The sequence below is a fragment of a genome, unplaced genomic scaffold (assembly GCF_019419815.1).
Source record: "Pyrus x bretschneideri cultivar Hongxiangsu unplaced genomic scaffold, Pyrus_bretschneideri_v1 Contig18, whole genome shotgun sequence".
NCBI lineage: Eukaryota > Viridiplantae > Streptophyta > Magnoliopsida > Rosales > Rosaceae > Pyrus > Pyrus x bretschneideri.
This window is the reverse complement of record NW_025999479.1, coordinates 2,497,748-2,510,600: the sequence shown is the minus strand read 5'-3', so window position 1 is coordinate 2,510,600 and position 12,853 is coordinate 2,497,748. Positions and strand designations below refer to the sequence as shown.

General features: G+C 34.1%; 1 protein-coding gene across 1 annotated transcript; it reads right to left on the bottom strand.

Moving 5' to 3' along the window:
- Positions 1–3,448: 3,448 nt before the first annotated feature.
- Positions 3,449–6,597, bottom strand: LOC103956147 (type I inositol polyphosphate 5-phosphatase 5). Its single transcript, XM_009368085.3, has 7 exons — positions 6,551–6,597; positions 6,295–6,399; positions 5,581–6,172; positions 5,003–5,196; positions 4,686–4,794; positions 3,913–4,061; positions 3,449–3,671 (listed from the first exon to the last, which is right to left on the bottom strand). The coding sequence occupies exons 1-7, from the start codon at positions 6,580–6,582 to the stop codon at positions 3,449–3,451; spliced, it is 1,404 nt and encodes a 467-aa protein (XP_009366360.2). The 5' UTR covers positions 6,583–6,597.
- Positions 6,598–12,853: the final 6,256 nt, after the last annotated feature.

Below are 12,853 nucleotides of genomic sequence, written 5' to 3'. Positions count from 1 at the left end.
GGGTTTGGCTTTGCGGTCATTTTCAGGAGCCAGACTATATGGTGCGTTTTTAATTACGACTTCTTTCATTTTACTTTTTTTAATTTTTACTAATGTTTATTATTATTTTTTTTAATTTTCTTTAAGTATTACAACTAATACGTTTATTTTTTTTATAACAGAAGAAGGCGAAGGCGAACAAGATCAATCAGGAGAAGAAGATTTTTCTCCACCATTCGGGTTTGAGGCCTTTCTCCTATAAGATGGAGGCATGACGGAAAGTATATATTACATCTTTCATTTCCAATTTTAAAATGTCGCTAATATTTTTTTTTTTCTTACTAACATTTCCCTTATCTTTTACAATTTCAGGAGGGTTCAAAATTTCCAGCAATCGACGTCTTTGCTGACATTTATGTTCGGCTTGGGCATGAGTTGACCGAGTCCCTTCATGTAAATAATTTCTTATGCATTCAACATTTATACTAATTATTTCAAATAGTTTTCTATAAATAATCCATGTTTTTTTTCACAGACGACTATGGTGGAGAAGAGTTAATCAGTGCTTCAAGAGTCCACCTCCCAGCTTCCTTCGGACACGCCGACTGAGTCTGTCGATCCCCCAAAGGATGCAAGGTTTCACATCATGACAGAGACGTTGGACCAGACTTTTGGTCGGAGGCCAGGGACTTATTGTCGGGGGATAGGAAATGTGAGGCGGCGGGAGAGTAGAGCCTCATCATCCTCGCAGTCAAAGGGCCAGGTTACGGCTTTGATATAAGAAGTTGCTGGCCTAAGAAGTGAGCTGGCCTAAGAAGTGAGCTGGCCTAAGAAGTGAGCGGGCATCATACAAGTCTCAAATGTTGATGCTTGTACAAGCCCTCAGTTCCTCCGAAATACATCTCTCTGGTTTTTCTGCACCATCGCCCTCACAACCTTTCCACACCGAGCAAGCACAACAATCAGGCCCGTCGACCTTCGACCCCGTCCCCAACCAGTAGCAAGATCCTTCGAACGACATTCCTATAGATTTTTCCGCTTTTTTCTCATAGTTTTGTTCCTGCTTTCTTTTAAAACTTTATATTTGCACTTACATTTTTATTTATGTTATAAATAAAATTTACTTTTTATTTTTTTGTCATTATTATGAAATCTTTTTTTTTAATTTTCTTTTATACTATTTATTTTTTTTAATAAAAATTTACATTTGCACGACCTCGACCAGTCGTTGCGCAAAATTAAGCGCGTCTTATAACTTTGTCGCGCATTACCACACGCCTCTAACATTTTTCATTGCACAAAATTTTTGAGACGAACTAGTCACAAAGTGCACTCGTACCTTTTTATATCGTACGACAAAAACCTTCATCCGTATAACTTTAGCGTGACGAGTAGTAAAGCGTCGCGCCATTTTTTCTTTCGCGAAGAGTTTGAAATTGTTTGTAGCGCAATGTCTTTTTTCACGACCTTTGCGCGACAAAATACGTGCAACGATTTTCTGGTCGCCATAGTTTTTGTGCGACCTAATAATGATTTGCACAACAAAATCTTCCTCGTCGCGCAAACTGTTTAATTTAGTAGTGTTGTCAATGTCGAGCGAAACATTTTTGCATGACGTAATAAGCTTTGTCGTGCAATTTTCCGTACACAAGTGTGTTTTTGTACTAGTGTTAACATTTATAGGGTCTTTCCAAAAGATTATATTATGAATCCCTAAATATCTACCAGTTATTAGTGTTATTACATAAATAAAAAGAAGATTTATGAAACTTTATTTTCTGATCAGAAATTGCGGAAAAAGCATTCAGTACCTTTAAAATGTTCATAGCAGCCACACCAGTTGCCCTTGCAAAAACTAAGCAGTCAGCTGCAAACTTTAGATTAGTTATTTTATAACCTCTCTGGGAGAGGTAATGAGCCCCACATTAGTCCTTGAGCTTTTTCCAATCCTATCTAAGTGTCTAATTAAAGGTTACGCGCATAAAATGAAAATGTAAGGTGATAATGGGTCACTTTGCCTAATTCCCGTAGAGGGATAGAAATATCCATGAGTTTTACCATTCATAAGAATTGAGAAGGAAGTAGAGGTTATATACGTTCCCTGATTAAGTTAATCCAATGGTTATTAAAACCAATTTTTTGTAAAACAACCCTAATGTCATCCCAACTAATGAAATTATAGGCTTTTTCTAACTCTAATTTAATAGTCATTGCTCCAATTCTACCCATTTACCTTTTTTTTTTTTTTTTTTTTTTTGTTTTTTTGAACAAACGATATTAGTTACACTAAGGTGAATGGGTTGGGCTAATCCTCACAATGGGCTAGTAATAATATGGTTCAAATTCGCCTTTGGCGAGAATCGAACCTAAGACCTTTCACTTACAAGTGAAGAGAAATACCATCAGACCGTAATGCTATCCTTTTTACCTTTAAAAGAGGAAAAAACCTCATGGGCAATAAGAATGTTGTAATGAATTGATCTTCCACAAGCAAAAGCTCTTTAATTTTTAGAAATACAGTCAACCAGTAAAGGTTTAATTCTATTTAACATAATTTTAGTAATAATCTTGTAGATTACATTGCATATACTAATAGGTCTAAAATTAGCAACAACCTCAAGATTCTCCAATTTAGGAATAAGACCAATATTCGTATGATTAATTAATCTCAATCTTGAGCAACTTTCAAAGAAATCTTTAACCATATCGCATCTATTATAGAAGGTCCTCCAATATATATCCCAACAATTTTGGTAGAAAGAAGCATGGATGCTTCCAGCAACATATGAGAGAGTCTCAAGGGAAAAAAAAACAAAAAAACTGGTCGATAACTTATAATAAAATAAAGTATGGGAATTGTTATTAGCACTCTAAAAATCTCATTTTGCACTCCATACTTTCTATAATTAGAAAGAAAATTACACATGTGAGGAGTGTAGAATGAGATTTTTGGAGTGCTAATAACAATTCCCTAAAATATAAAGAAAGTTAAATTATTATTAAATAACAAAAATTCTTATTTTGACTCCTTAACTTGATTTGTCCGATGAGAAATGTGAGCCAGCCTTCTGGAAACGGTGAATTCAAAATATAATGTCCTTCTTTTGTATTTGTTAAAATAGCTAATGTTGTTGAAGATGTTAAGTTAAATTAACTAGCTATTGTAAACTTTTGACTCTATTAAATAGCCAATTTAACATGAGTTTAACACAATTTCAGTAATCAATAGTACATGGATTTTCTTAATTCCCTAGATAGTTGTACATTTGGTTTAGAACTAAACATTTTTGTGCTAGCTTCACTGGCAAACATCATACAAAATCGAGATCCACTTACAAATGAGAGATGTAATCAACAATGCTTACTCTTTGTTCTCTCTTTCCTTTTTTTTCACTAACTTCTTTTCACTAACCAGAAAAAAATATGAACAAAAAGAAAGTTTGGTGTAGTATATTATATTGTGTTTGTACTAGTACTCATAGAAGCTATGTCTTTGAGGCATGCATTCGTCAAATTCCAGTCTTGGAGCAGCACAAGAGTAACCCTTTCTGAATCTGTTGTTTTTGCTTCTAAGCACATTCACTTCCACTGAAAACACAGCACACACGGGTCTGTGATCGGAGAATCTCGACTCCCCGCGAATATAAGATAATTGCTCAAAGCCATCCCCGCGCCATAGTATCCGATCGCACCTATAATCAATTCATTTCACAAAGATCAAAACACCGCTCTAATTTTAAGCTAATTGAAAAAATTAATTAGGATTAATGTTCTCTTGCCAAATTTATGTTGCCAGATTACAGTCTAGATCCACAGCTTGACAAGAACTAATTATCTTAAATATCTAGACATTCTGACAAGAGAACATTTCCCACCAAATTAATATTCTACTTAATTTTTTTCTGGTAGTAAATTAAGGGGAGAGGATTATACCATGCTGGGGTTCGTCGTTTCTTCTTGGACTTGGTAGTTTCTCCAGCGTAAGAGTCTGAGTTATGAGAGTACTTGTAAGTGGGGGCAAAGAAGATTTGTCCCTCCTTGAACCCATTAAATACCCTCCCAGCTTCTCTCTCCATATTCAACTGCATGCATTTGTTAATCAAAATCAAACACACGAAGTGTAATTTATAAGAAGACTAATTAAGGCCATTCTTCAGTGTAGTTCACATATGCGAATAAATTAATCCACAGGAAATGTGTTTGAACAAAAGCAAATCAACTAAGTGAATCATTTAATATTGGATGGGAAGTTTTGAGCACTACTATTTTATAAGAGTATTATAACTGATCACGCAATGTGTCATCTTGTCTTCTAAGCTCTAAATGAAATGGGTTTCTTCGTATAAGTGGATTACACTTATCTTTATTATTAACGAGATGATACATATGATTACTTGAGTTTGTAGAAATAGTTTTATTCCCAAAAAATAGCTTCAAGTTATATAGAAGCGATAGGCAATAAACTATTTAGATCACATGTGTGTGCATCCATATATAGGTAGAGCCACATGTGTTTCTGAATTTGACTTCTAGCTAATGAAAGAAAACTTAGTGTATACCCTTTTTAATTACTTGAGCACCAAAATAAGACAAGGGTATACACGACGAGAAGAATAATTTATTTTATGAGTAATGTGGTTTTAAATGTCATTCATAGATGTGACCTAGGCTAACATACTCATCTAGAATGGGGCACTAAAACAAACCTGATCTTTTTCTAAAAGGGTGTCCCAATCATTATCCTCCAACAAAACTCTTGTTTCTTCATAGCTCAAAGCCACTCGATAATTCAAATCTCCAAGCCATATTATCCTTCTGCAAAATTATATATAATCAGAGGAACACTAACTATTGATCAGAACCAAGCTGAACACATACTATCAATTCAATGAATGAATAAATAAATCAGATTTTTTTGGAGTGTAAATAATAGCTTTTTGAAAACTTGTATTGAACGAAAAAGAAAAGCAAAACAACATCAATTATCCTGCAACCATCTTCATATAGAGTAATATGTACGTACTCATGATCGGTTATTCTTTCGCAAGGGCGACGGTATGGATTCTTGCAAACCTTGGGAAATTGTGCGCTTTTAAGGATCTCAATCACGTCGGCATTCCTTTTCAGCTCATCACCTTCCTTCTCCCCGGAAGCCAAGTGACTGCACACGAAGCAAAAGCTCGTTTGGTGCAATGTCATGCTTATTGATATACATCCCTGCAAATTAATGCGACAATTTAACAATCAAGGCTACATTTACCATAGGAATAAAATGATGAATCATGATTTGTTGCCATCCTTTTAATTATCATAAACAAAGACTATATATTTGTATCATATTTGTTCATTACATTGCAGACTAATGACATCTCCGAATAGAACTGAAACCCAACTATATATATTATAATCAAGATTTGTAATTCGAAAAGTTGTATTTCAGACCGATGGACAAAAGTGACACTAAAGTTTTGTATACTGATGGAAGCCACATAAGGAGACTCAAACGTCATGTAGCTCATATCTCTATTAGCGAGATGAGATGTTACACTAGATGGTATAAGTTGACATCGCATATAAATTTTTATCTAAAGTTTTACCAACCTTATTTCCGAGGCAGCCCATTATTCCTCTTCCAACCGTGGAGACTCTGAGATGGCCAATGTGAGGTACTAACTCCTTTCGAACCCAAACCGATACGAAAATACCTACCATCTTCTTGCTTGTTATAAGGCGGTAATTCATGTCGCTTGAGGAAGATGGGGACTGAATCCCAGCAATTGCAAGAAATTCATCTACACTAGTGTCGCTTCCAGAAGTAAGCCGAGGAGAAATTGAGCCTAATTTACTAGTAGGATCACTGAGCTTTCTTATTCGCCGCCTTTCGTGAGATGGAAATTCCACGGGGCAGTTGCAAGACTTGAGAAGGCTACTATTTGCCTTGAAGCTTTTGCTAAGAGCTTTGAGAGAAGGCTTCTGGAAGATGTTGAGACTGCCTGGGGACTTGGATTCCTTGTTGTTATTCAATGAGTTGTTGGAACCATGGCCTGATGAATCGGAGGAAGAATGCATATTATAGGACGCATTTTGGGGTTTATTAAGTGCTTGGCTTATGAGGGCTAGCCATTTTGCTGCTGGTTCATTGTCCTCGATCACTAAAACGTTTCCGGCACTCAAAGGAACAATTTCCTGAAACCTTATGATATATAAGAAGAAAAATACAGTACTGTTAATTAATTAGCCGCCCATAAGGTTAATTTTCTGTGGTTTTTTTTTTTTAATTGAAAAAAAACGAGTGATGGTGGTTTTCTTACGTACCCTAAAACATAGATGTCGGAAGACCCCTCCACCTGCAAGAAATCTTGGAGGTTCAGGCCATTGTTGGGTGACTTTCCTCCCACGTTCCATGTCGCAACAAATATACTGCGACGCAATGAACCACAATTTTCAATATTCATTGAAGGCAACAAATAAATTAATAAATCCTATATATATAGGATATACGTATTTTTATTTATTTATTTATACAACCTCATGTCTTAGTCTCATATATAGCTAGAAGATGATGTCTTACCGGAATTCTTTTGTCTCAGTTGCTGGCGCCATAGAGAGTTCGAAGTTTGATAGGTTTAGGCTTTCAATCCCCGGACTAGTCTGTCTTTCTGAGAGTAGATAAGAAAGGAACACCATCTTTAGTCTTTAAAATTTTCAATTTGCTCAAATCTCAGAGTCTACTTATAACCAAGTTTTCCTATATGACAAAGGTCCAAGGTCGAAATAAAGCAATGAACCACAAAGTCTACTTAAATCAACTTTCTCATTCACGAAATAATAATACTTAAGACATGTTTCCTTATATGAAATTGATATTAGAATTATTTGATCTTTGACTTTAATGCGTTTACTAATATCTGAATTATTTAAATTATTTATCCTGACTTTAGAGTGTTGTGCCAAAAATCAAACTTTTTTTTCTCCCTTCAGGTCAGAATACGCCCAATGATACTACAATTTATAGAAGATGATTTTGGCACCCCTCACACCGGCCTTACTTTATTTATGAACTCTTTGGACTAGATAAATTAAAGGAGGGACGTGATTTTTATTTTTTGACAAACGATAGCGTTAGTGTGTTAAATTGTTAAATGATAAGGGGGAGGGGATCTCTAGAGATCGAATCTGCATCAGAGTGTATAAGCATTATTGCTCCACCATCTGCAAAGCCGGATGTAAATAAATAGAGGTGTGCAAAAAAAGGTATGTAGTTATTGTTTTCCTAATTTATTTGGTAAATAAGGCCTAATTGTTTCCTCTATAAGCCGATTTGGCAAGGATTTTTTGTCAATCAAATAGGAAACTAGTTTCCGAGTCGCTCAAAGAGATGGGTTTGGCTTTTTAGCCAAAATAGTCCTTCACATAACTCCTCACTTAATTGGTCTCTAACAATGAAAATCTATAGAAGTGGTCCCTAAGTTTGTTTACCGTAAATCATTTTGATTCTTCTGTGAAAAATCTATCTATATGCTCATTCAGTGAAGGAGTTGGTTTGACAAAAATACCTTAAAAGATGGGTCACTTGATCGTTCATGTGACAATTTAACGAGGATATTGACATATTTTTTTTTTTACAGAAGGACCGAAATAATTTACAGTGGATAAATTCAGAGACCACTCCTATTGATCTTCATTATCGATAATTAAAGTGAAGAATTATGCTAATTTTGAAAGAACATTTTGAATAAAAAGCAATGGGTTTCACGCAAGTCATCTCAACTGATCCCAAAAATATTTCATAGATTTTTTACTATTTCTTCTCTACATCAAAAGCACTTTCCAATGAGCATTACTAGTAGCACGCTCGCAATTCTTTACAATTTCTCGCCTATTCCAGTCTCCAAAAAATAAACCTTTATTGCATTATTTCAATCCTTAGAGCATTTCCAAAGGAATTAGCAAAATTGTTCTTTAAAAGTATCATTTGCTAAGTTCTGACCCATTTCCCACTGTTATGATACTATAAATATTTGTCACTCCTACCCACTCTTCAAACCAACTTGTTCAAATTTTATCTTTCACTTTGAAAAATTAATATCTTAACTTTATCTTGTGGGGCTCAAATTTTATTTTCAAACTCTTTACTAAACAATAATTTTGAATTAAATATGCTGTGGAACCCAATTTGTTAATTTGAAAAAAAAAAAAAAGAGTTATTAATTCTTTAATTTGCTATTGAGTTGCTACCTCCGTTTGAATGCATTTTTCCTACCTGACATAACAAATCTATTTTGCTATCCAAATACTATAACTTTGACATTTGGTGTATGTACTATTGCTCCCTCTAAATACAAACATATTTTCAATTGGTTATCAAAACAGATTGTTGTTATGTAAGCTAGAGTCCCTCCGTTTGAGGTAAGTGGCCTGTCTCTTTCGTTTAGATTCAATCTAAGTCTGACCAATCATCCATCAATTAAAAAAATAGATAAAAGCATTTTCTAAGCTTGATTAATTTCATCTATAACGTGATTATAATGCACTATAATCTTCAATTATATGCTTAAACAGCATACCTGAAAAATTCTTTCTAATGAAGGGAGTTGCCTCCATGAAAGCTTTTCTCCTTGCAGCAATCTTTTTCTCAAATTCTATTAAAAAAAAAAAAAAAGCAATAATTATTTGAAAAGATCAATAACAAATAGGAAGACAGATATCATTATATATATTTGAGAGATGGAGATACCAAGATCAATTATCCCATCCCCATCTGATTTGTATATATCTTCATCTGAGCCGTCCCTCCCACTTCTCTTTGAACCAAAAATCCTAGGAATGATAGACTTCATCCCAGAACATACATGGTTAAAATTAAAATTAAAATAATTTTAGGAAAAGCTAAATGAATGAAAGTAGGAAAAGAAATAAAAGTTTAACCAGAAAACGAAAAATGTATACCTTCTTCTTCTTTTCATTCTTGGTAGAGTTATCGGAGGCGGAATCGGCGTCGTCTTTGGTCATTTCGAGGTTGGCATCTCCAACAGAGGAAGACATTCATCCGTTGATGTTCTCTATCAAATAATTTTGTTAGACATGCACTTTCAGTAAGTATCTTGTTAATTTGTAATTATCTCATCTCCGATATTATACTTCTGAAATTTCTTTTCTGGATTTGCTCTCTTCATCAATAATGTGGCTGTAATTATTATTATTATTATTATTTTTGGGAGTTTGCTTAATGAGATTAATGATTTTCTTCCCTTTTTTCCATTATCCTTTTTTTTCCTTTCCGTTCTGTTTTTTTTTTTTTTTTTTTGGGAAAAACCTTTCCATTCTGTTTGGAAGGATGAGAATTTGGCGGCAAAGCTTTCGGAGAACTTAGGACGGTTAAGAGGAGAAACCGTTAGTCACAGTGCACTTTAAACCCATACCCTACCAACTGTACACAACACGCAGTCGTTGTCATGTTTCATCCAAATTTTCTCTTTAATTACTTTATCTACAATATTGTTTAAAAAAAATACATGTGTGTGTCTAGAGAGTCTAGACTAGGGGTGGTTTTATTGATATTGCACAGTTTGTCGAACACACTTAGGGCTGAAAATGATTTGAGTTCAACTGAATATCATTGTGCTCAAGTTTGGTTTGTTAAATTTTTTCGAGCTCGGACTAAGTTTGGTTTGTTTCTTACATGAACGGAGCCTAAACGGATGATCCAATAATGATCCGATTAGTTAACGTGTTGATTTTATTTTCATATTGGGCTGGTTACGAAAGAAATTGCCATGTCTAATGCAAACACTTACTCTGGAGCATAGAAACAAATCTATACAATTCAAAAGCTCCTTAGTTGTGATTGATTACATCATGCCGATGGAAACCATCCTCATGTTTGCGGTTTCGAGTTAAATCAATTGTTTAAAGTAACAATTTTAACCCCTTTTTAACAGAGGATTAACGGAAATTCAAAAAAATTCAAAAAAAAATCAAAAAAATTAAAAATTGTAGATGGGGTTCATCATAGGTCTTTAAGTAACAATTTCACCACAAAGGTCCCATTAAAAGGGAAAGAGATCCTCTCCATATCTCTTTCACCAAGGTCACTGAATCAAGTGATCCGGGTCTTTGAAATTTGATCTAACGGCTAAAGTTATTATACCTTTTAAAGGGGTCCCTGTTTTTAGCCATTGAATCAAATTTCAAAAGTCCGAATCACTTGATCCGGTGGCCTTGATGAAAGAGATCCGGAGGATCTCTTTCCCACTAAGAGTACTCTATCTCCGTAGGGAGAGAAATTGGTCTTCAAGTTTTAATGAGGACACATGTACGATTACAAAAATGAATGAATATATGAAAAATGATAAATATATTGTAGATATTATATTAAAGCGTGATTGTAAACATCGTAATAGATTTGGTTGATAATTATTCTTTATGAATGAATATATGAAAAATGATAAATATATTGTAGATATTATATTAAAGTGTGATTGTTTACATCCTAATAGATTTGGTGAATAATTATTTTCTCTCTCTATAGGATTGTATTTACTTGGAGGACAAGTAATTGCTCTCCTCTTTACTACTATAAATAAAAGCACTATGTAAGAGAATATTACACACATAAATGTCTACACTTTCTCCACTCTCTCTTTGGCCGCACCCCTCTATTCCTTGTCAGTAAAATAAGCCACAAAAAATTCATTTTAGCTTCTCACACTCCTGTTTAATTATGTCTTACTTTCGTTAGATTTATTCAATTCAATGATCATAAATTAAAAAAAAAATGTGTGAAAAGCTAATATAAATGTGTGAAAAATCACCTTCACCTTCAGGGAACATTGACTATTTTTCAAACATTAAGCTTTGGCCTTAGTAAAAATATAGTTTTTTCAAGCACTTACGCTTGAAGGGCGTCCCATTCGGTTTGAAAAAACTCATCCATAGATTATAGAGAAATGTAACATTTATCTTGTTAGTTATTGACATGACTGATAACTAAACTACATGCCAAACACATTAATTAAACACGTATAAAATTAACACTATGCTTCTTTTCACATAATGTTTTCTTATCAAACCGTACGTACAAAACTTCTCTAAAACATTCACTCCATAGCAAGATTTACGATATAAAAAAGTGAGGGAGTGGGGGTTTATTTACAAGGAATTAACTTTGGCAACTTTGACAAGAAGTTTATCAAAATATAGTTCTGTGATCGATTTACGAAATTTCGTGTTTATCATTGAAATCGTTAATAATGTAAATCACTATGAATAGATCATATTAGTGAGATCATTTAGTTTTTTAATTGTATAAAAACAAATGGACGGATTTGATAAAAGCATTACGAACCGTATATTTATTTGTTACAAAAAAATACCTTAATTTTAATTGATTTTTTTGCACAATTAATATTTTGGAGCGATTTAATCATGAACGATTCCAATTAAAAATAAAAGTTTTGTGCATCGGGTATAAAATGTTTTGAGGATGACCTGCTCGTCAAGCATGAGTAGCCGAGCATTATTCTATTTAGAAACCTAATTCTCAAAGCTCCACCCTCATTGTCCAAGAGACGATTAGAAGCCTGATTTGCTTATTGACAATCAATGGTAATTATAAGGTAACTAGAGGTCAATGTCAGATGTAAAAATATTTTCTTCATCGGGCCGATAGAGACAGGCGCCTACTTGGGCCTCTTTGAGGAGAAATTCTTACATTGATTCGATCGGTGGTTTATTTTTCTGTTTATAAAGTAGCACTGAAAAAACAAATAAGTTGGTCAATATTATCTGTACTAAAGTAAGAAGAGGGTGGGTTTAACCTCACAATAGGTTTGCAATATGTACATAAAACGTACACTAAACGATTATATCTACACTAAAGCAAGTGAAGAGTGGAAGGAACTGAAATATAAATTGTTGCTATCATTTTGATACAAAAGATAAGTACATCTTCAGTCCAGTGAGGCCATGGTGGATAATCACGCCAGTCAACCAAGGTTCACAGGCGATTCAAATGCTTGTCAACCACTTCCTAACACTGACTAAAACTTAAGAAATAGCAGCAATAACATGTCCTTTGTAACCCCTTCAACACGCCCACATTCGAACATACAAATTTCAAGCTTCAACGGTATACATATGATCTGTTTTTTCTTGCTTTTCTAAAAACTTTCAACGTTAGGCCTGTGCACTACAACAATGTCTTTCATTTAGTTAGTGACCGCAGATCTGCAACTTACAAATAAACTTTGGAAAAGACGGAACTACTAAAAGTAGGTCGCCCCCTGCGAAAACAATAATATATGAGCGAAATAATGGTACAATTGCAGAGAAATCCTAGATAGATTTGGTTACTAGTTATTATTTTCTTATAGGATTGTATTTACTTGGAGAACAAATAATTCCTCTCCTTTTTACTACTATAAATAAAGGCATTGTATAGGGGGATCATCACACATAGAGAAATCCCCACACTCTCTCTCTTTTGCCACACCCCTCTATTCTTTGTCAGTAAAATAAGCCACAAAAAACACACACTCCTTTTAGCTTCTTCTATGACCCTGTTAAATTCTATCTATTACTTTTGTTTGATATTCAACTCAATGATCATAAATTAAAAGAGATGTGTGAGAAACTAAAATGAATATGTGAAAATCACCTCCGATGACATTGTCTATTTTTCAAGCGTTAAGCTTTGGCTTTCTTTGATCAAAAGAAAAGGCTTTGGCTTTTGTAAACATACAGGTTTTTTCAAGCACATACGCTTGAAGGGTGTCCCATTCAGTTTGAAAAAAACTCATCCATAGATTCTAGAGAGATGTAACATTTAGCTTGTTAGTTATTGACATGACTGATTACTAAACTACATACCAAC

Coding starts and splice junctions, on each gene's coding strand:
- LOC103956147 (XM_009368085.3), bottom strand. CDS start 6,582: ATGGCGCCAGCAACTGAGACAAAAGAATTCCG. Junction 6,173..6,294: donor TCCGACATCTATGTTTTAGG/GTACGTAAGAAA, acceptor ATATATCATAAG/GTTTCAGGAAATTGTTCCTT. Junction 4,062..4,685: donor CCCTTTTAGAAAAAGATCAG/GTTTGTTTTAGT, acceptor AAATGCATGCAG/TTGAATATGGAGAGAGAAGC.